Genomic DNA, 25,370 nt, shown 5'->3' with positions numbered 1-25,370 from the left:
GATATGTTAAAAAGGCACCAAACTATGATTGAAAACTCAAAGTTTTTAAATGCTGTATAACAAAGCTCGTTTATTTTGCATTCTTACAGAAAAAATCTCCCTTATTTGGCAGTAGGAAAAACAGGAGTTTTAATTTTATTACCTACTCTTTTGAATAAAAAATAAACTACTGAACAAAATTATGAAACAAATCTAGAGATTACTCAAAGGAACGAAAAGTCTGTCTAGAGGAACTTTCAAGAAAAGTAAAAAAAAAACTTTTTAAGTTATGGACATAGAAGTTCTAGGATGCTTCATTAGAGTTTATTTTTTGGTAACGAAGTCACAAATGTCTTTTTTTTTGTTTTTTTGCTTGAGAAACTATTTCTGCAGCAATACATCTCCAACGTTGAAATCAAACTATTTCAGGATAAATCGTCTCCTCCTATTGGCTGATGTACTCCAGGGCAGTTTGGATCACTTCATAACAGAATGTGTGAGGAATATTTTTCTCTGATTCATCATCAGAAACATAGTCTTCTGACACTTTATGATGGGGTCACAATTTGGACGATTTCATCCTCAGGCACATGAAAAAATGCCATTTTCCATCCACTCTTCAATGTCTTCGAAGTGTGTGTCTTTACAACCAGCTTCTCCAGTAAATTCACCAAAATTATGTCAGCTTGAGTTTCGGTGTTGCCTCCTCCTTCCCACCACTTAGGTTGCCTTACGATCTAAGAGTTTTTTCCAAGGCCTAACAAGAGGAAATGGAGGAATTAGACTCCAAGCTTCAGCAATCAATGAATGACACTTAAAACATCGATTTTTTTAAGAACTTCCACAAAATCATCTGCAGCATCAATCACACCTATTAAGTATTCCAGCATCTTGCGTCTGTAATGTTACTACAATTTTACATTCTTCTAATTCAGTTTGCTGTTTTCATGTCTTGTGTTGGACAAAGACTCTCTCTCATGCATAAAGAAATTCTAATTTGATCACTGTTGTACAATGTTAGATTTTAGAGTTCCAGGAAAAATACTTTTAGTTAACTGAGAGACAGTTTGTATTTTCTGAAGTCTGGATTCTATGGCCTTCTTTTCATTATGATGTTCAGTGGTCTTTTTCACCTAACTATTTAAACTCTTTAACACCGAATACTATGTCATTGCCTATATAAGTTCACCCAGTGCCATTTTGGTATCAGCCAAGAATTTTTTCTCCATGTGAAATTAGTAGTCTAATTTTCCTAGCTTGCTCCATTAATATTTCAAATTGCTTTAGCACATCAGTGATGTTTTTGTTAATTAGTATTATGCCATCGGTATAGGTTACACAATATAATTCTATCTTTAAGTTTACGTTCTAGTCAGTGTAATAGTGCACCTGCTCTTCTCCATTATCTTACAATTTTCTTAGGGGCATAGTTGAATAGCAATGTGATATGCCATCCCATTTTCATATTCTTATGTCTGTCTTAAATTACACTGCTTGAAAAAAAGTGAGACACTCAGAAGGTGGGGAGAAAACAAATTGAAACATAGCGAATTTAGGGCGTATGTGATGTTATTTCAGTCATAACAAAACAGAGTCAAATTTACACAGAGCTTATCAGTTTGAGCCCACTTATCAATACAGCAATGCACCCTGTCTGGTCTGGACAGTGCGGGAGGATGTCGTAAAGCTGCTGCATACCCTCCTGAGAAAGGTGATCCACAACTGTTGTAACTGGACATTGCAATCGTGGATACAGGCAGTGAGATGGAGTTGACGTCCATGTTGGTCCCATAATGTTCTATCGGGGACAGATATGGGGATTTTGCTGGCCACAGGAGTATATCAACATCACGCAGACAATTTAAAGAGACACATACTACATGTGGACAAGCACTGGCCTGTTGAAAAATATCACCACAATACTATTACACACTGCCGTACCATCAGAGTTCCCTTGGCCATTATGAGCCGTGACCTGAAGTCATACCCAATGGCTCCCCACACCATGGGACTGCTTTGTGACCCCCCCCCCCCAAATGTGGAAGAATGGGACCTCTCCCCATCTCCCCGGGTCACTGTCAAACTTCTCCACGATAGTCATTTGGGGCAGTGCAGGACTGGGACTCATTAGTGAACATAATGTGACGCCATTCATTAGCAGTCCATACTTCTCGATCGTGGCACCACTTCACATGCAGTCATTTGCTTGGGTGTTAATGGCAGCCTATGCGCAGGACGGCAATTCCATAGTCTGGCTGCTCCTAGCTGTATGACACAGCATGTTGCAAGGAGTCTATTACAGTGAACTCCTGTTTATCCGAAATGATCGGGACGGTGGCCGGTTCCAATAACGAAAATTTCAGATAAATCAAAGTCCCTTTTTTTTCACATGTGAACACTCCAAATTGCATCAATATTGCGAAATACAATCGTAAAACGTGCGTAGGGTATGTAAAACGTTACTGATACGGTTGCAAATAACCCTGCACTTTTTTACTGAAAAAATTGTGTTGACATGTTAAAAAGGCACCAAACTATGATTGAAAACTCAAAGTTTTTAAATGCTGTATAACAAAGCTCGTTTATTTTGCATTCTTACAGAAAAAATCTCCCTTATTTGGCAGTAGGAAAAACAGGAGTTTTAATCTTATTACCTACTCTTTTGAATAAAAAATAAACTACTGAACAAAATTATGAAACAAATCTAGAGATTACTCAAAGGAACGAAAAGTCTGTCTAGAGGAACTTTCAAGAAAAATAAAAAAAAAACTTTTTAAGTTATGGACATAGAAGTTCTAGGATGCTTCATTAGAGTTTATTTTTTGGTAACGAAGTCACAAATGTCTTTTTTTTTTTTGTTTTTTTGCTTGAGAAACTATATCTGCAGCAATACATCTCCAACGTTGAAATCAAACTATTTCAGGATAAATCGTCTCCTCCTATTGGCTGATGTACTCCAGGGCAGTTTGGATCACTTCGTAACAGAATGTGTGAGGAATATTTTTCTCTGATTCATCATCAGAAACATAGTCTTCTGACACTTTATGATGGGGTCACAATTTGGACGATTTCATCCTCAGGCACATGAAAAAATGCCATTTTCCATCCACTCTTCAATGTCTTCGAAGTGTGTGTCTTTACAACCAGCTTCTCCAGTAAATTCACCAAAATTGTGTCAGCTTGAGTTTCGGTGTTGCCTCCTCCTTCCCACCACTTAGGTTGCCTTACGATCTAAGAGTTTTTTCCAAGGCCTAACAAGAGGAAGTGGAGAAATTAGACTCCAAGCTTCAGCAATCAATGAATGACACTTAAAACATCGATTTTTTAACAACTTCCACAAAATCATCTGCAGCATCAATCACACCTATTAAGTATTCCAGCATCTTGCGTCTGTAATGTTTTTCCATCGCCTCAAGAATACCTTGGTCCATCGGTTGACATAGAGATGTGACATTTTGTGGGAGAAATACAACTTTGATATCCCCATCTTGCAGATCACCTGGGTGAGAAGGAGCATTGTCCACAAGAAGAGCGCTTTTCAAGGAAGTCCATTTCCTGCCATGTAATTTACTACAGCTGGAACAAACTCTGCCTGGAACCACTCTCTGATGCTGGCACTGTTCATACGTGCCTTAAGACTGATTCGTGTACCTCAGTGGCAAAGCTGGTTGGTTGGTGTCTAAATGCTCTTGGTGTTTTGGATTTGCCAATTAAAGTAAGAAACAGTTTATGATTGCCAGTGGCATTACTGCAAGCGAGGACAGTAAATCTTTCTTTGATATTTTTGTATCCGGAAGCCATTTCTTCTTCTTTAGAGGCAAGGGTTCTCGTTGGCAGCATTTTGTAATTCAACCCAGTTTCATCACATTTGTAAAGTTGATTGCCAGTATAACATCCTTTGTCAATGATTGCGTGCAGTTTCTTCTTAAAATCAGCATAGCAGCTTCATCCCCAGATAATGATTTGGCACTGATGGCAATTTCATGAATGCCATGCCGCTTCTTGAAACGATCCTGCCGGCCATTATTTCCGAGGAATTCTTGCTTCTTTCCTCCAATCAGCTCATCAGCTCATTTTGACAAAGTAGAGGACCTGAAACTGACACACCTTTGGCTCTTATTTATTCGTGCCACAAAAATAATGCCTCTTCTAACTGAGGATGTGCACCTTTTCTCACTGTTTTTCAAGATTTCACTGCACTGCCCAATGCTTGGATGGAACAAAGTTTTTCAATTCCAGATCGATTTGTCTCCCGATCAGTAATTGTACTCCTACTCTGCAGCAAATTTTGTGGGTGGCTCACCAGCATCAATTCTCTGCAAAGTGTGAAGCTCTTTTTCCAACAAGATCACATTCGTTTTATGTTTCGTGCCCGTAGACACTTGACTGAGTCCTTTATGGTTTTTGGCCACTTTTATCTCTGGACACTTTAAGGCACATAGTGGGAGCACAAAACCTCAAATCAGAAACACACAGATGCACAACTTGACAACACTCGAGATGCACTAGACAAACTTTTGACTTTTGAAACCAGGCTGTGGCAGACATCAAATAAAAGCATTCGATACATCTATGCCATTTCCTGTGTTCTACCCAAGCCCACGTGGCAACACAACAGGGTGTTGTACGTTCACTGTTAAACACTCAGCTTTGATGTACCGACAACAAGTGGAAAGTGTTAGGCGGCGTGCTCTAATTGTCAGTTTCGACAGGGCTATGTTGCGCTGCATAGAACAATACTGTATGTACTGTACTTACAAGGAGTTCCAATAGATGGCAGTGGCATGAAACCATGCAATACGAATAAGAAACACACTAGAGCTTCAACCAACACACGCACGAATTGACAATACTTGGACTTTTGACACGCACCAGTGCACTGATTAGCAGTAGATTGCCAAAAAACACCAGCAAATGCTTGGCTCCAGGTGCACGCAAATTGAAACTTGTCAAGTGTCAATCTAGCTAGCCAAAAGTGTAGCTGCACGAGAGTTTACTGTACTTGTTCTCAGATGGCAGTCACAGACGTGAACAGGTTACAATGTACTCAGTACACTACACAGTGATGCTCCCTTGTAGTGGTCTGATGTAGTCAACTGGAACATTGATTATGAGTATGCCCTTACTTTCCAACATCAGGCCACTGTCATATCCAAATACTCAAAAAATACAAATGTTGCAAGGTTTAACCAGGCGACCAAATGGACATCCACAACGAGGTTTCTTTCAAACTCTCATCAGATAATGCTGTCTACACCAATATGCAGCACCTTCATATCCTCCAGAGTGATATTCAACATCTGACGCTATTCACATCGCTTATATACCACACGGTGCTTGCTAAACATCAATAAAAACAAAGAACACTGATGAATAATGAAGGAAAACACAGACTGTTACTTACCATAAAGAAGATACCTTAGGCTGCAGATGGGCAGAATTAAAAGACACTTACAAAAAGCTTTCAGCCACAGCCTTCATCAGTAAGTAGTAATCTGTCTTTTCCAACATTGTTGATATTCCTACTGGAGTTTCCATTGTTTCAAGGACACTGATGCTTTTCTGTGAGTGTTTCCTTTATGATGTTTTCTGCATTTTAGCTTTTTTTTAAAAAAGAAAAAAAAGAAAGAAAGAAAGGAAAAAAAAAGATTTGTTGCTGGAAAACTTCTGAAGTCCAATAAAGGAGTTACAACAGCCATATATGGTTATCTGGTGGACCTTGCAGAACCAAATTCTAGGGCTGAAATGTACTGTTGACCAATGGGCATTAATCAGAATGAATACTAAATAAAAAATTAAATCCAATTTTACACAAAAAACCCAGGTTCTATCACTGTTGTTTTTCGTTCTATTTTGCTCTTATGTTTGCTATGACTTGTTAAGCAGAAATTTTCTTTCTATCTATAGAGTTACATTTGCTGTAATGTATCTTACCTGCATGTTGTTTCTTCTTTCTACTCACTCCTGCCCCAATCATGGCAAGCAAGTCATCCTCACTGCATTTGCTTCGTATTGCATCTCTGAAACAACAGTTAAAACACCCGTTAAACAGTACCAGGCAATTACCACACAGTGAAATGTTGGTACACTAAAAAGGAAGAAAAACTTTGCAGAAATCTTCAACAGTAATCCTGTAGTTTGCAGTAGGCAACAGCAGGATAACAAACCCACTGGACAAGAATGGGAAAGTCATGATAGAAGTCACTTTTATTTTTATAAATAAACAGGTATCTTACACAAATGCTCAAGAGTATACATAGGATCTTGGGCTGAAGAGGTGGAGCAGAAACTGACATTAGTTTTGTTGAAGAGGGAGTAGTGGAATGTAGCACAATTTCTTGCAAAATGACACCAAATTTATTGATAAACTGTTAATTAATTTCCAAGCTCACTAATGTGACCATTTTACAACAGGTACTTACTGATTGGAGTATATGTGAATTTTCAGGCTTGCCTGATAGATCTGTTGCAAAAACACTTTGGGTTCCCCACCAGATAACATTATGCAAGTCCCTCCCTCAATATATCAGTGACACAACGTTTTGGCATCTTCAGGTGGTGGTGATTTCCACTATCACTGCTGCAAGATGCAACTGGCAATTTCCACGTGACAGCTTTGAAATTTATCATGTGGATGACTATGACCATCATATTTAGAATTCAGAGGATTTCATAGAATACCTGAAGATGCTTAAACTAGAACTTTCAGATCTTTTAGTTAGCTCAAATGTTATATCATTACTTACGAAAGTGCCCCTGCAGCCCTCATTAGAGGTTATTAGCAGCAAGTTTGAGAAAGAAATTGTGGTGCTGTTTAAACATGTGCATACCTCATCCTATTTCTTATGTAACACCAACTACTTTGATCAAGTGGACAGTGCTCCCATGGGACATCCTCTATTTCCCTTAGTAAATATCCAACATTCCTCCTTCTGGCAGAATGCTGAAGAGACATTTGTGGTGTGGCCCACATAATACAGACACTACCTATGTTCCTGCAGCATTTGCACTCGCTCCATCTGAATATTCACTTCACTGAGTAAGTACAATAAGATAGCAGCTTACCATTCCCGGATGTCACGGTTAGAAGAAAAGCTGACAGAACACTGGGGCACAGTCTCTACTGCAAACTGAAACATGCAGAGTTATATTTGCGGTCCAAAAGTTGCCATCACCCTGCACAATGTGGTAGTGTCTTACACTCCCTGGCACATAGAGCACACGTGATCTCAGATACCGACAGTCTGCCTGGTGAACTGTAACACCTAAGAACAGTGTTCCAGCAGAATGTTTATTCTTGTAAACAGATTTGCAATGTGTTCTGAGCAAAGCAAGTTCAGTGTAGGGATGTAAATGAAGATACTTAGACAAGCACTGCAAATGGCTTTCTTGCCATATTTCAGTGGCATGTTTTCAAAAATAGAAAGAATCGCTAAGAGAAACAGAATCAAGTGTGTTTTTCGTCTACCAGCAAAACTAAGGAATTGTTTGTGTTCAGTTAAAGACAATCTTGACCTTAGAAAACACAGATCATATATAAGATCTGATGCCATTATGGGAAATCTTATATAAGGCAGACACCTCACATTGTGCAAGAACACTGTGTTCAACAGCGCTGACAAAAATGCCACCCAGTAAATTAGTGGTAGCAGAGCACTGCCTGAATACAGGGCACCACACGTTTCCCAAGAGGACTGAAATTTTATCCTCAGCATCATCACTCTAGGATTGTGTTTTTAAGAATGAGGCATGTATCCATACGGTGGGCAATCTTACCAACAGGAATATGGAATTTTGACTAAGCACTGCCCAGAATCCAGCACTGACTGCCATGAAATTAACACAGTAGAAACCAGATCCTCCGATGTATGACCTGATGCAGCACCTTGCAGAGAGTTAATTCAGCTTTTAACCACACGAGTGTCCAGAAGTGCAGTCATTGCCCACAACACATAAGCAGAAGGCTACTATGAATGGCATTTCCATCCAACTGGGAGTGCCTGTCCACACATTCGTACTCCTGCTTCTAGCCTGACAAATTTCAATTCTGCTGTGCGAATATCACCAGTCACATTTTGCAGCAGTGATGACAGGACCCACCACTACCTGAAGATGACGAACAGTTGTGTTGGTGAAATATTGTGAGGCTTGCACAAAGTTATTCAGTGGCAAATCTGAGAAGATTTGTATACATTATTTTTCTGTGACGCAGGTAATGTGCAGCAAAATGTGATAACTTTCTGCATTTACCTTTTTGTACATTTCAAAATACCCCAAAAATTGGTGAGAAACACTGAACATATGACGTAACCAGATGACATACCCCACAGCATGTGCAGCAGTTGGGGCTGAGTGTAAAGGAATGTTTGAGCAGTGCAATACTTTCATTTGAGCAAACAGAGCAAGTTTCGAAAACATTTTGTAAATATGATCTGTTGTAAATGTAGATGTTACCAAATTATTGTCCCTGCTGTAATCAAGCGAAAGCGGTTCTGATTTTGTGTTTTTTGTTTCTGTCCCTTCTCTTTTTGTTTACAGACATTAGTTAGTAAAGAAAACATAGGTCATTTAATGGCAATGATGCTATTCTGAAGTTTATACTCATCTACTTGTTATGCAATATGGTAGGTTTTCATTGTACTGTACTTTGCAAGAAATCAAGGAAACTGCAAAACCGGTAAATAAAATAATAAACTTCAATATAAATACATAATTGTTTAACACAATGAAAGAATACTGCCTGCCAGATGCAAGACTCAAATCCTGAATGCCATCACTAAAGTCGCACACGTGTGTCCGTAGCCACAATGATATGAATACTTGACTTGGGTTGGGATGATCAAGTGTGACAGGCCGAGAGGCTCAACCACTGCAAGCATGGCAAGGTACATCATCTGGTGACATTTGTCATTCGCTTTTGACACATTTCCCAACATTTGTATCGTATCCAACATTTGTGATCCCATGTGTCTTGTATTAAATTACTTGTCTCACGGTCATCTACAGTGCTTTGGAGGTTTTTAAATGTTAATACGCGTCACCCTGTCTGTGTGTGTGTGTGTGTGTGTTTATATATATGAAACAAATACTAACAAAGAGATAGAGGGTCTGGCCAGTACTTACCTCAGCTCAGTACAGCCGATAGATACACAAAACAGAACAGAAAATTGACGTATCCTAGCTTTCGGAACTTCGTTCCTTCATCAGGGAGGAGAGAGGGGAAAAAAGGGGATGAAGGGAAAGTGGATTCAGTTATTCACAATCCAGGTTATGAAGCAACAGGTGAAAGGTAAACAGGGAGGGTAGCAAAGATGGAGGCATGGATGTCAGAGGGAAGCCAAAGATATTCTACTGTAATTACTGTGCCAGCTTCAAACCAAGGAGGATGAATACAGAAGTAAAGAGGTACATAGTATAAAGATAAACGCAACTATGTTGGATGAAAAGATGCATGAATGGCTAAAGAGGAAAGGGAAAGAGGAGAAGACTAAAGAGTAAATGGGAGTGAGGTTGGTTAACATAGGTTCAGTCTAGGGGGATGGCGGGATGAAAGGATGTGTTGGAGTGCAAGTTCCCATCTCCGCAGTTCCAAGGTACTGGTGTTGGGTGGGAGAAGCCAAATGGCACATATGGTGTAGCAGGTTCCTAGGTCCCTAGAATTATGCTGGAGGGCATGCTCCGCTACTGGGTATTGGACATCTCCTAGTCGGACAGTTCGTCTGTGCCCATTCATGCGCTCAGCCTGTTTAGTTGTCGTCATACCAATGTAAAAGGCTGTGCAGTGCAGGCATGTCAGCTGATAAATGACGTGTTGTCTCACATGTGGCCCTGCCTTGAGTTGTGTATGTTTTACCAGTAGCGGGGCTGGAGTAGTTGGTTGTGGGGGGATGCATGGGGCAGGTTTTGCATCGTGGTCGGTTACAGGGGTAGGATCCGCTGGGTAGAGAAGGTGGTCTGGGAATATTGTAGGGTTTGACAAGGATGTTACGGAGGTTAGGGGGTCGGCAAAAGGCAACTCTGGGTGGTGTGGGGAGAATATTGTCAAGGGATGATCTCATTTCAGGGCTTGACTTGAGAAATTCATATCCGTGGCGGAGTAATTGGTTGATGTATTTGGGCCAGGATAATATTGGGTGACAAGGGGGATGCTTCTGTGTGGTCTGGGGGTAGTAACATTGTTGTTGGGTGGGGAGGAATGTATTGCTTGGGAGATCTGTTTGTGGACAAGGTCTGCAGGATAGTTGTGGGAGAGGAAAGCACTGATATATAATATAATACAGGGAAACATTCCAAATGGGAAAAATATATCTAAAAACAAAGATGATGTAGCATACCAAACGAAAGCATTGGTATGTTGATAGACACACAAACAAACACACACACAAAATTGAAGCTTTCGCAACCCACAGTTGCTTCATCAGGAAAGAGGGAAGGAGAGGGAAAGACGAAAGGATGTGGGTTTTAAGAGAGAGGTTAAGGAGTCATTCCAATCCTGGGGGTGGAAAGACTTACCTTGGGGGGGGGGGGAAGGACAGGTATACACTCGCACACACACACATATATCCATCGGCACATATACAGACACAAGCAGGGTATATGTGCGGATGGATATGTGTGTGTGTGTGTGTGTGTGTGTGTGTGTGTGTGTGTGTGTGTGTGTGGAATACTGATCTGAACTATGCAGCCTTCAAATGGAAGTTTTTTGATCACTCCTTATTTTGCACCCTGCCACCTCGGCAATATGTACCGCAAATCATCAGACAGACGACCTTCCTGCATGCTTCGAGCATCCCCTGGTGCTGTTCCGAACCAATGCTAATCTTTGTAACTGCGACGAGCAGTGTGCAGATTGCATCTTTGTATCCCACAAAGAGGTGACAGTTCACAGTGGCATGAATGGTTACTGTTTATTGACTGTCACTGAGTTGGTGAGTCATTTGCTACATTGTGGCCCACCTGTTCACTGCTAAAGCCATGCTAGTCAGTGGTAAACCCTGTCAATGATATCCTGTTGCCCATAGCAGTTCACTCTGCTGATTGTGGTAGTATTTTCCTTGAATAAATCTGCTCACATTACACCTTTGACACTGTGGTACAAGAAAGCCCAATGACTACACACCCTTATAGAATAAGTGTCTCGAGCCATGGGTACCCACGATATGGCAGTGATAAAATCATCCTGTGATCAACTGTCACACTGCAGCTGTAAGCTGCACCTCCTTTTTCAGAATACTCAGGTTTATTAACATGAAGTAAATCAGATCTTTTGAAGGAAGATTTAACAAAAAGGGCACATCCAGGAAAGGATGAAACCATGTTTAATTAACTAGCACACAAAATTAATAATTAGTGGTGACAAAGATCCTCTGCAATAAAAAATAATATCCACTGACTTCATGTATTAGTCTTCAAGTGACAGAATATATGTAACTGTGTCCTTCTTATTTACACTGATTAAACAATGGAAATTCCAGGTAGGAATATCAACAGTGCAGGGAAAGATAGATCACTATTTACCGTAAAGAAAACAAAGTTGCACACAGGCACAACACACAAGCAAGCACACCACGTGTGCACGCACGCACGCATGCACACACACACAGAGACAAAAAAAACTGCCAAGTCCAGCAGCTAGAGGCAAGCTGCTGGAGTTGGCAGTCATATGTGTGTGACATGTGCTTGCCTGTGTGTATGAATGTGTGTGTTTCTCTGTATCTCTTTTGCTGATAAAGGCTGTGGCCGAAACCTTTGTGTAAGTGCCTTTTTAATTGTGCCTGTCTACAATGTAACATGTCTCCTCTACAGTAAGCAGCACTCTGCCTTTTCCTATATTTTTCATTTACACAGATTTAATTAACAAATCAGAGTCTATTTATTCCAGAGAAGTGACAGTTTGTTCATGACAGTTCAGCACAAATCTGATTTTTTATATACAGCAAGGCTACCTATAAATTATTCTTTGTGCCAGTGTTCATGCTGACTATAGGGATTCACACTGATCATGTGTAATTTGACATCTGGTCCTGTAAACTTACTTCTGCTCAACGTGAAAAATTCTCCACTCCACATTTTGTAATTAACCTTAACATATCAAATAATGCACCCTTCGATATAACTGCTTATTGTCCACTTCCCATCACTCTATTCCCAATGTCAACCCAGCTGACCTCTACTTCTAATCCGAAAACCATGGTTGACTCAATGTTTGCTGTTGCAAGCTATTGCAACACAATAGTGCCAGAGGCACCAGTAATGATATATAATTAAAAATACTAGAAAGTAAGGCTCACCGGTTAGTTCATGCTAAGACAAACACTACAAGTGTCTAAGACACTGCGCTCTCACACAAGTATGAGGTCTGAATACATTCCAGTTACGATACACTAAACTATTTCATTCACGGTGGCAATATACATACTCTCTCCCCAATAAACAGAATAGTTATAACTCAATTGTTCACAAGTGTATATTATGACTCTTGCCACAGCTATGCAGTCAGTAAGCCACAGGCGTGCCATAGAAAGGGATCAGGTTCAATTCCTTGTAGAGCCGGGAAATTCTGCTCGGTGGACAGACTGGAATAGGGTACACTCTGCTAGTAGTTCCAGCTGAGGAGCTACTCAAGTGAGAAGTAGTGTCTTCAACTTCAGGAAGTTGATAACAGCCTGGAGAGTTGTATACTGACCCCTTAACTCTCCATAGATATATAGTAGAGGACATCTCTCGAAGAGCATTGCGTGGTCTTCTGGGCCCAATGCAGAGTTCCTTTATCAATGTATATTGTATATCACCACTTGTACACACTCATCAGCACAATACCATATTGTCTCTTCACGTGGCAAAGTTTTATTCCCTTGTTTCCAGATCAACATTTATCCTATTCTTCTTCTTCTTCTTCATTTTTTTTTTATACTATCATTACTTGTACCACACATATTCCACACAGTTTATGCTCACTCCTTCAATGATACTGCCCATCCTTCTCTAGTGTGCGAGTTGTCCCTGCTTTCCTGCGTGTTTGTTGGTTTAAACACCCTTGTTTCAAAAGAGAGTGACAGCTTAGATACAGTCTTGTCAACATTTTGTATTTTTATTTAGCAATTATTGTTTGAGCCTTATAGGCGAATGTCACAAGATATTGTCAACCACTGCATTCACTAGATTGGAATGGGGTTCATGGTAACTTATCAATTTATTTTTTAAGTTGCTGTTATCTTTTTCATCCTATCTTGGACTAGCTTTCCCATACTCCCACTCTATTTTACGTAGTCAAACAGTTATCTGCCCTTGCAAACTTGCTCCTTTACTACCAAGTTAACTAATACTGGGCAGCCTAACAGAAGTTCCAATATCCAGTCTTTCACCACAATTCACCTACACACACTTTTCACTCACTGATTTTCTTTTTTCAATGTCATAAATATTTTGCTTTCGCAGACTGCTGTGCTTTGAACATAAAATTGTAGGAACATCTGCCTCACATGTCAGTTTTTTTTTATTTACTAAAGAATATGTTCCTTGCTTATTCCTATCTGCTTCTGATACATTTCCATTCTCACTTTTATTTTGTTTTGATACATTTCTTTTTTCTTTGATAGACAAGTCAAACAACAATGGCAATATGTTGCAGCCCCCTGTGTTTCACCCTACTTACTACGAACTTACTTTTCTTAGCTTTTAATTTTATTAGTCATTTGGTTTTTAAGATACTTAATTGTTTGACCCTGTATTTTTATATCTTATTTTACCTTGAGTTGATAAAGGATTTCTGTTATGCTCACAAAGAGAGAACTGATTCTTCTCACCCCCCACCCCTCGTACCTTGTCCTGAAACAAACTTATCGCCAAGTATCTTGCAGTTTTTTTCCTATTATTAATCTCTTAGTCTAGTCATCAATTTAAAAGTGTCAGTTGTTGGTCCCATTGTCTAATAATTTGTACATTTATACATATGAAGTTCCAATTTTTATTTGGAACATATAGACTCTGATAATCATGAATCACAGTTCAAATGGCTCTGGGCACTATGGGACTTAACATCTGAGCCAAGGCAGGATTCAAACCTGCGACCGTAGCAGTCGCGCGGTTCTGGACTGAAGCGCCTAGAACCGCTTGCCAACGGTGGCTGGCGAATCATAGTTACCATCACATGGACAGAAATACTGTGTTAACTTTATTAGAACCTAGGGACATAGCTAAAAATGTCTTTACATAATTTCCAGTCCAGATTACTTTCCTTTAATTTAATCTCACAAATAGGTTAGTGTAACATGATGTTGACAGAGGCAAATTATATATACTCACAAATTATTTAGCTAGAGGTATCTGGTTTGTATGTCTGGGAGGGAGGAGGGTGCAAGCTGAAAACTTCAAGAAAAGATTCACAAAGAGAGAACTGATTCTTCTCACCCCCCACCCCTCGTACCTTGTCCTGAAACAAACTTATCGCCAAGTATCTTGCAGTTTTTTTCCTATTATTAATCTCTTAGTCTAGTCATCAATTTAAAAGTGTCAGTTGTTGGTCCCATTGTCTAATAATTTGTACATTTATACATATGAAGTTCCAATTTTTATTTGGAACATATAGACTCTGATAATCATGAATCACAGTTCAAATGGCTCTGGGCACTATGGGACTTAACATCTGAGCCAAGGCAGGATTCAAACCTGCGACCGTAGCAGTCGCGCGGTTCTGGACTGAAGCGCCTAGAACCGCTTGCCAACGGTGGCTGGCGAATCATAGTTACCATCACATGGACAGAAATACTGTGTTAACTTTATTAGAACCTAGGGACATAGCTAAAAATGTCTTTACATAATTTCCAGTCCAGATTACTTTCCTTTAATTTAATCTCACAAATAGGTTAGTGTAACATGATGTTGACAGAGGCAAATTATATATACTCACAAATTATTTAGCTAGAGGTATCTGGTTTGTATGTCTGGGAGGGAGGAGGGTGCAAGCTGAAAACTTTAAGAAAAGATTACTCATTTCATACCTGCTGGATTTAACTGCAGTTTATCTCTTCCATATACCAACCACATACCTAATGTGCATGGCAAACAGTTTAAAAGTATTATTCTATACTCAGCATTTGGAACTATCAGTTTCTTCATGAGAGAGGAAAGAGGGATAAGTTTCTGAAGGTCTGAAAGGTCACTCGGACTCCACGACTAATGTGAGGACAAGAGGAACGAATGTGTCTATAAGAAGTTTTGGAATTTCACCTCCTGAAGGTAAAATACTGATCAGTCTGTCAGTCTTCTAGTAATTTTATGGCTTCCTCGCATGAATTTTCACTTGGACACGATTATTCTATGTTTCATCACTCACCTGAGAGATATCTCTGAATTCCCAAAGAGACACACCTCCAAATTGCCATCAGCTGTTATCCGTAAACGGTTGCACCTGCCACAGAAGTGTTCACTCATTGAGGTAATAAATCCCACACATCCCTTGAAGTCCGGGACATGGTATGCCGGCAAAAAGAAATTGTAAGAAAATAGCTACTGCTGTTGTGAAAATACTATAAATGTGTCGCTCACCAAGTGGAGGATGGAGAAAACGTGCATTAACGGGAGTTTGAACGCCCTATCCTGACAATGTTAAATTTAGTGACTTAACTTCCCCATATTTCAGGAACAACTGTAGCCATTGACAAGAAACTTTTACAGCACATTAAACTATATGTTCTGAGTCTTACAATAATTGCATTTCAGCCACTGCTTTTGGAAATACAATTTTTTAATTACACAGTTAAAATTTTGTGTACTTTTTTGTATGTTATTCTAAATAATTTTATTTATACATAACATTATGTTTTTCTTTTAGTTAAGAAGACTCAGGATACATATGTTATTACTCCCTGAAAATTTGAATTCGCTACTCGAAGTAGTTTCTGAGATTTAGGGAAAAATGCAAGAGAAAATGTAAATTTTCAGGAAGGGTTTTTAAAGTTTTAATAGACTGTAACTCAATATATGCTTAACATTTTATTTTTAGTCACTCAGAAGCACCCTGGATCATACTGTATATCATCCTCTTGATCTTTTTTAAGTTTTTTCTTGTTTTCTTCTTTCTGGACTCCGTAGTGGCCAACTGTGCTGCATACTTTGCTTTACCAATGCAAACCTTGTCCATCCATTCAAATTCTCTGATGCAGTTTGCTCCAGAATTAATTCCCATATGTTGTTGCACTTTCACACTACCAATGTTGCCATCATTAAAAGCAATAACAGCATAACTGACCCCCACTTTAGTGTCTTCATTACGAGAAAAACATTTTTTGGTCTACATCTACATCTACATCCATACTCTTCAAGCCACCTGACGGTGCAGAGTACCTTGAGTACCTCTATTGATTCTCCCTTCTATTCCAGTCTCGTATTGTTCGTGGAAAGAAGGATTGTTGGTATGCCTCTGTGCGGGCTCTAATCTCTCTCATTTTATCCTCATGGTCTCTTCGCGAGATATACGTAGGAGGGAGCAATATACTGCTTGACTCCTCGGTGAAGGTATGTTTTCGAAACTTCAACAAAAGCCCGTACCGAGCTACTGAGCGTCTCTCCTGCAGAGTCTTCCACTGGAGTTTACCTAACATCTCCGTAACACTTTCACGATTACTAAATGATCCTATAACGAAGCATGCTGCTCTCTGTTGGATCTTCTCTATCTCTTCTATCAACCCTATCTGGTATGGATCCCACACTGCTGAGCAGTATTCAAACAGTGGGCCAACAAGTATACTGTAACCTAATTCCTTTGTTTTCGGATTGCATTTCCTTAGGATTCTTCCACTGAATCTCAGTCTGGCTTCTGATTTACCGACGATCAACTTTATATGATCATTCCATTTTAAATCACTCCTAATGCATACTCCCAGATAATTTATGGAATTAACTGCTTCCAATTGCTGACCTGCTATATTGTAGCTAAACGATATGGGATCTTTCTTTCTATGTATTCGCAGCACATTACACTTGTCTACATTGAGATTCAATTGCCATTCCCTGCACCATTCATCAATTCGCTGCAGATAATCCTGCATTTCAGTACAATTTTTCACTGTTGCAACATCTCAATATACCACAGCATCATCCGCAAAAAGCCTCAGTGAACTTCCGATGCCATTCACAAGGTCATTTATGTATATTGTGAATAGCAACGGTCCTACGACAATCCCCCGCAGCACACCTGAAATCACTCTTACTTTGGAAGACTTCTCTCCCTTTAGAATGACATGCTGCGTTCTGTTATCTAGCAACTCTTCAATCCAATCACATAATTGGTCAGATAGTCCATATGCTCTTACTTTGTTCATTAAACGATTGCGGGGAACTGTATCGAACGCCTTGCGGAACTCAAGAAACACAGCATCTACCTGGGAACCCGTGTCTATGGCCCTCTGAGTCCCGTGGACGAATAGCACGAGCTGGGTTTCACCCGATCGTCTTTTTCGAAACCCATGCTGATTCCTACAGAGTAGATTTCTAGTTTACAGAAAAGTCATAATACTCGAACATAATACATGTTCTAAAATTCTACAACTGATCGACGTTAGAGATATAGGTCTATAGTTCTGCACACCTGTTCGACGTCCCTTGTTGAAAACGGGGATGACCTGTGCCCTTTTCCAATTCTTTGGAACGCTACACTCTTGTAGAGACCTACGGTATAGCTGCAAAATGGGGGGCAAGTTCCTTCGCATACTCTGTGTAAAATTGAACTGGTATCCCATCAGGTCCAGCGGCCTTTCCTCTTTTGAGTGATTTTAATTGTTTCTCTATCCCTCTGTCATCTATTTCAATATCTACCATTTTGTCATCTGTGCGACAATCTAGAGAAGGAACTACAGTGCAGTCTTCCTCTGTGAAACAGCTTTGGAAAAAGACATTTAGTATTTCGTCCTTTAGTCCATCATCCTCTGTTTCAGTACCTTTTTGGTGACAGAGTGTCTGGACATTTTGTTTTGATCCACCTACCGCTTTGACATAAGAGCAAAATTTCTTAGGATTTTCTGCCAAGTCAGTACATAGAACTTTACTTTCGAATTCATTTAACACCTCTCGCATGGCCCTCCTCACATTACATTTCGCTTCGCGTAATTTTTGTTTGTCTGCAAGGTGTTGGCTATGTTTATGTTTGCTGTGAAGTTCCCTTTGCTTCCGCAGCAGTTTTCTAACTCGGTTGTTGTACCACGCTGGCTCTTTTCCATCTCTTACGATCTTGCTTGGCACATACTCATCTAATGCATATTGTACGATGGTTTTGAACTTTGTCCACTGATCCTCAACACCATCTGTACTTAAAACAAAACTTTTGTGTTGAGCCGTCAGGTACTCTGAAATCTGATTTTTGTCACTTTTGCTAACCAGAAAAATCTTCGTACCTTTTTTAATATTTCTATTTACGGCTGAAATCATCGATGCAGTAACTGCTTTATGATCGCTGATTCCCTGTTCTGCATTAACTGTTTCAAATAGTTCAGGTCTGTTTGTCACTAGAAGGTCTAATATGTTATCACCACGAGTCGGTTCTCTATTTAACTGCTCAAGGTAGTTTTCAGATAAAGCTCTTAAAAAATTTCACTGGATTCTTTGCCCCTGCCACCCGTTATGAAAGTTTGAGTCTCCCAGTCTATATCCGGCAAATTAAAATCTCCACCCAGAACTATAACATGGTGGGCAAATCTACTCGAAATATTTTCCAAATTATCCTTCAGGTGCTCAGCCACATCAGCTGCTGAGCCAGGGGGCCTATAGAGACATCCAATTACCATGTCTGAGCCTGCTTTAACCGTGACCTTCACCCAAATTATTTCACATTTCGGATCTCCGTCAATTTCCTTCGATACTATTGCACTTCTTATCGCTTTAAACATGCCTCCCCCTTCACTGTCCAGCCTGTCTCTGTGGTATACATTCCAATCTGAGTTTAGAATTTCATTACTGTTTACATTTAGTTTCAGCCAACTTTCTGTCCCTAGTACTACGTGGGCATTGTGACCGTTTATTAATCAGAGCAGTTCTGGGACCTTTCTATAGACGCTCCTGCAGTTTACTATTAGCCCATTAATATTGTTATTCCCTGTTGCATTTTGTCTACTCCTACCTTGCCGCATCTCAGGAGGTGTCTTGTCGGGCCTAGGGAGGGAATTCTCTAACCTAAAAAACCCACATGTGCACTCCACACATACTCCGCTACTCTTGTAGCCGTTTCCTGCATGTAGTGCACACGTGACCTATTCAGGGGGACCCTACATTTCTCCACCCGACAGCGGAGGTCGAGAAATTTGCACCCCAGATCTCCGCAGAGTGGTCTGAGCCCTTGGTTTAAGCCTTCCACTCGGCTCCAAACCAGAGGACCACTATCGTTTCTGGGAACGATACTGCAAATAGTTAGCTCAGATTCCACCCCGCGAGGCTTTCCGCCTTCACCAACTCTGCTAACTGCCTGTACGAACTGAGGATGACCTCTGAATCCAGACGGCAGGAGTCATTGGTGCCGACATGAGCAACAATTTGAAGTCGGGTGCACCCAGTGCTCTCTATCACTGCCGGCACGGCCTCCTCCACATCTCGGATGACACCCCCGGCAAGCAGACAGAGTGAACACCGACCTTCTTCCCCGACCTTTCCGCTTTTTCCCTAAGGGGCTCCATCACCCGCCTAACGTTGGAGCTCCCAATAACTAATAAATCCCTCCCCCCCATGTGCCTGCTCGGACCTTGTTGAAGGAGTGGCCACATGTCCACTCACAGGCAGAACGGACGATGCCACACGGCCAGCCTCCACACTGACCCTCCGCCTCATGCGCCGCGAACGCCGCTGAACCCGCCACTCCCCTTGGGAACAGAGTGGCCCAACCGCGCCCGGTACCCGCAAAGATGTGTCGACAGCAGGGTCAGTGGGTGAAGCATGTAACACCTGGGGTGTACCATCAACGCACCAGACTCCCCACTGCCACTACACTCCGAGGCAGCAGCCAGAAGACGGCTAACCACGGCCATCAACACGTTCAGCTGTTCGCGAACAGTGGCCAGCTCCTGCTGTGTCCGTACACAGCAGTCTCACATCCTATCCATCCTAAGAAATCAATTTACTGTAGAGAGTTAATCAACTTATAACTAGACTGCTAATTCACTAAAGGCGGCTGATAGTTGACTAAATTGTGGTTACTAGATACTTCCTGTAGAAAACAACGAAAATAGCACTACCTGTCTCTGGACTGTATTCAAAACAAACACTAGCACTACTGGCACTATGGCTGACTAAACGGACTCTCTCTGACTGTATTCAAAACAAACACAAAATCTATGGAACACTATTACTAGCACTCGACAATTAAAGCTTCCTAAAAGCAAAAACACACGGAAGAAGAAGTGAGAAGTAAGAAAAATAGAGTTAATACTTAAACTAGCGTAGCTCGCTGCACAGCAGACGTGACGCAGACGGCAGTTACGATGACACTGACACTATAAGATTATTGAACGACTCATTGGGATTTTGAGTCTGACAATGCAGACACTTCTTCAATAATTCAGGATTGCCAGGTCTCTGTAAACAGGTTTTATGATATCCACAACTGCTGCTGGGATAGAATGGTTATGGCTGTATGACCTGTTTGAGTTCTGGGCATTGCGGTAATTGCACCATGAACCAGATCCAGGAGGGCAAAGATGGTGTACTGGTTTATCATCAGCTGACAGTCTCTGGAAGAAGGTAGCCCGTACTGCCTGCTTCATTTTCAACAAATCCTCAGTATTGTTTCTAATGGCAATCTCATAATACTGTTGTAGTTAATCAATCATGTTGTCTGTCAGCCTGCTACTTATGGTCCTACCACCTGAAAGTTTCTTGTCTTTCAAACTTTGTTTCAACTTCCTCAATCTGGTACCCATCCTCTTCTGGACATGACCAACACATTCCATTTCTGTGATAAGCTTCTCACCATAAGGCTGAGTGGCTACTACGCTGTTATATGCATTTGAGTCTGCCTAACCTAAGAACTTAGTGTAACACACTCGCCTTTAGTTTACAGATCGATTATAAATTTTAACAGCTGCACAGGCCTCCGTACGACTAGTTGTCCTTGATAATTTCTGTCACAGATATGCCCTTCTTCATTCTCTGATTTATACTTATAACAATATTTGGTTAAAATTTGGAAATCTATTAGCTTTCCAGTATCCACACTGGTCACTGTAGCAACAGAATTCTTAGAACTGCAGCTGCACTTCTACCAAGTGCCCCAAAAGCTACTGATATGTCAATCATACCATCGTTTATTTCAGCAGCTTCATTTGCAGCACCCTTAATTGACTCACATGCAGCAGATTTCACAGCAGCTCCAATAAATCCTGCATACTTGTCCATTTTACAAAGTGGGCGTGGCATATACATCACGACACACATTGTTTCTGCTGCAGTGTGTCCTTTGCCAATAGCTCTCAATCCATAAAACCACCTAATATTTATTTTAAAATAATTATCTTTACACTTATCAGAACTCCAAAATGATTGAGTATATTTACAACTGGCAGAATTAATGATAAGTTTCCTGGCTAGTCCATTTGATACCTCAATGTCTTCATGTAAACTAACTGGCCCTCCACATACATACAGCACACACATTCACATAACATCCCTATTAGGATGTGTAAATGTATCAGAATATAACCTAACCTACCGTTTACATGAGGTTTGTTTTGAGATAACTGTGTTAACACTATGTTTTATTTTAATCTTCGAAGCACTAATGGGTGTTTCTCTAGATACTCATGAGTTTGCCAGTATTTCATTGTCTGTAACTTCACACACCACATGCTGAATACAATGTTTCTCTTTATTCAAAATTTTATTGCCATGAAACCCACATTTCTTAAAAACACTTCATTTTGGAGTCATACTTTTTGAGAGATTTACCAGTCTATTCGTCACTTTTCCTCGGAAAAACGTTAGCACTTCGATATACAAAGCATGTTTATACTACGAAAAGATACGATACTATTTTTGACAGTGCTACCAATACAAACACATAATTTAAACTTTATAACACAGCAATCCACAGCTTTCTACAGGGTGGTCCATTGATAGTGACCGGGCCAAACATCTCACGAAATAAGCATCAAATGAAAAAACTACAAAGAACAAAATTCGTCTAGCTTGAAGGGAGAAACCAGATGGCGCTATGGTTGGCCTGCTAGATGGCGCTGCCATAGGTCGAACTCATATCAACTGCATTTTTTAAAAATAGGAACCCCCATTTTTTATTACATATTCATGTAGTACGTAAAGAAATACGAATGTTTTAGCTGGACCACTTTTTTCGCTTTGTGATAGATGGGGCTGTAATAGTCAAAAATTGTTCAAATGGCTCTGAGCACTATGGGACTTAACTTTTGAGGTCATTAGTCCCCTAGAACTTGGAAATACTTAAACCTAACTAACCTAAGGACATCACACACATCCATGCCCGAGGCAGGATTCGAACCTGCGACCGTAGCGGTCGCGCGTTTCCAGACTGTAGTGCCTAGCACCGCTCGGCCACTCTGGCCAGCTGCTGTAATAGTCACAAACATATAAGTATGTAGTATCACATAACATTCCGCCAGTGCGGACGGTATTTGCTTCGTGATACATTACCCGTGTTAAAATGGACCGTTTACCAATTGCGGAAAAGGTCGATATCGTGTTGATGTATGGTTATTGTGATCAAAATGCCCAAGGGGCGTGTGCTATGTATGCTGCTCGGTATCCTGGACGACATCATCAAAGTGTCCGGACCATTCGCCGGATAGTTACATTATATAAGGAAACAGGAAGTGTCCAGCCACATGTGAAACACCAACCACGACCTGCAACAAAAGCTGATGATGCCCTAGTTGGTATTTTAGCTGCTGGGGCAGCTAATCCACACATCAGTAGCAGACAAATTGCGCGAGAATTGGGAATCTCAAAAACGTCGGTGTTGAGAATGCTACATCAACATCAATTGCACCCGTACGATATTTCTATGCACCAGGAATTGCATGGCGATGACTTTGAACGTCATGTACAGTTCTGCCACAGGGCACAAGGGAAATTACAGGACTATGAAAGATTTTTTGCATGCGTTCTATTTAGCGATGAAGCATCATTCACCAACAGCGGTAACCTAAACCGCCATAATATGCACTATTGGCCAACGGAAAATCTACGATGGCAGTGACAAGTAGAACAGCAGCGACCTTGGCAGGTTAATATATGGTGTGGCATTAAGGGAGGAAGGATAATTGGCCCCCATTTTATCGATGGCAATCTAAATGGTGCAATGTATGCTGATTGCCTGCGTAATGTTCTACCAATGTTACTACAAGATGTTTCACTGCATGACAGAATGGTGATGTAGTTCCAACATGATGGATGTCCGGCACTTAGATTGCGTGCGGTTGAAGCAGTATTGAATAGCATATTTCATGACAGGTGGATTGGTCGTCAAAGCACCATACCATGGCCCGCACGTTCACCGGATCTGACGTCCCCAGATTTCTTTCTGTGGGGAAAGTTGAAGGATATTTGCTATTGTGATCCACCGACAATGCCTGACAACATACGTGAGTGCATTGTCAATGCATGTGCGAACATTACGGAAGGCGAACTACTCACTGTTGAGAGGAATGTCATTACACGTATTGCCAAAGGCATTGAGGTTGACAGACATCATTTTGAGCATTGATTGCATTAATGTGGTATTCACAGGTAATCACGCCGTAACAGCATGCGTTCTTAGAAATGATAAGTTCACAAAGGTACATGTATCACATTGGAACAACCGAAATAAAATGTTCAAATGGACCTACGTTCTGTATTTTAATTTAAAAAACCTACCTGATACCAACTGTTCGTCTAAAATTATGAGACATATGTTTGTGACTATTACAGCGCCATCTATCACAAAGCGAAAAAAGTGGTCCAACTAAAACATTCCTATTTCTTTACGTATTACACGAATATGTAATAAAAAATGGGGTTCCTATTTTAAAAAACACAGTTGATATCAGTTTGAGCTATGGCAGTGCCTTATAGCAGGCCAACCATTGCGCCAGCTGGTTTCTCCCTTCCAGCTAGACAAATTTCGTTCTTTGTAGTATTTTCGTTTGACACTTATTTCGTGAGATATTTGGCCCGGTCATGATCAATGGACTACCCTGTATATAAAAAATTACCGATTTTATTAGGTCTTGAAATAATGCATGTAAAAATTTTAACATTTTCAACTGGTGTAGATTATATTTTAGAAAATAAAATAAAATACTTCCCACGCAAGTTTATAAGTAATATACATATCATTTTATTTGGAAAATTGCAAATTTTATAATCAGATAAAAACCCAAAAAAAAGAACAAGAATGTGTTCCCCTTCTAACTCCCCTTAAAGTTACGGAAATGTGCAAGCTTTCGGAGCCAGTGGCTTCTTCTTCTCGCAGAAACAATGAAGTGGAAGGAAAAGGGAAGAAAGAAAAGGCTTGTCAAGGTTTAGGAAATGGGGAGAGTTGCAGAAAAGCTACAGAGAAACCCAGGCCAGAACAGACTTACTGAATGGGATGAGAAATATATAACTAAACCAGTCCATCTCTCATACCACCAGCAGATGTGAAGTATTCTTGTGATTGGTAGTAAGTCATAAACATTAAATTATTTTCAATGTATGTTTATATGTAATACTGCACGTACCTTTGAGATATCATTGGGCCCATTGGGAAGAGGATCGAAATTAGGCCACTGCTTTCTAATTATTTGGAGCATTTCACTAAATGAGACCATCTTCCCATCATTCCATTTGTTGCCGCTGAAAGGCATGTCTCGATAAATCTTACGTCAACATTACTCTCTTTTGTTAACTACACAAAACTGCACACTTCATCTTCATTAAAACCTCGCATTACAACACAATTTATCTGTGGAAGAAAGACACCATTAAAAACTTGGTATCAGATAAAGCATGGTTTAAACAGAGTTTGAAAGACTCTATAGATGAATATCTTAACAGTGGCTGTTAGGCCAGCTTAAATAAGAATGTCTGTTAGATTTCAGTTCTGAGAGCACTTTCTCATAACAGTCAAAATTATGTACTTTTTGTTTGATAAATTTATTAATAGTGCATAAAAATGTTTGAGTCTGACAGCGTATCAATTCTGAAAATATTAGCTGTTCCAGTGTGTATTGTATTCACCTAGTTTGACAATCTCCTGACAAATGATCAGGGTATTCAAATGTTTTAAATTTTTTATGTTATACTTTCTGGCATGTTACTCACCCATGAGAATCATCTCATGTTTTGGGTCTTGGAACAAAAGCTGAATCTAATCTAATCTAATCTACAAAATAATGGTTCTACAAGTCTGTTGTTAT

General features: G+C 40.3%; 1 protein-coding gene across 1 annotated transcript in view; it reads right to left on the bottom strand.

Annotated features, from left to right (window-relative positions):
* LOC124722794 (molybdenum cofactor biosynthesis protein 1-like) overlaps positions 1-24,818 on the bottom strand; it is a 33,746-nt gene extending 8,928 nt beyond the window's left edge. Inside the window, exons 1-3 of the mRNA XM_047247929.1 lie at positions 24,693-24,818; positions 15,314-15,486; positions 5,914-5,999 (exon numbers count right to left, since the gene is read on the bottom strand). Coding sequence (XP_047103885.1) covers positions 5,914-5,999; positions 15,314-15,486; positions 24,693-24,818 — 385 coding nt within the window. The remainder of the gene's footprint in view (positions 1-5,913; positions 6,000-15,313; positions 15,487-24,692) is intronic.
* Positions 24,819-25,370: the final 552 nt, after the last annotated feature.

This window comes from Schistocerca piceifrons, chromosome X, assembly GCF_021461385.2.
Source record: "Schistocerca piceifrons isolate TAMUIC-IGC-003096 chromosome X, iqSchPice1.1, whole genome shotgun sequence".
Classification (NCBI taxonomy): Eukaryota; Metazoa; Arthropoda; class Insecta; order Orthoptera; family Acrididae; genus Schistocerca; species Schistocerca piceifrons.
Note: the sequence above shows the minus strand (reverse complement) of the source record. Positions and strands in the feature narration are given on the sequence as shown.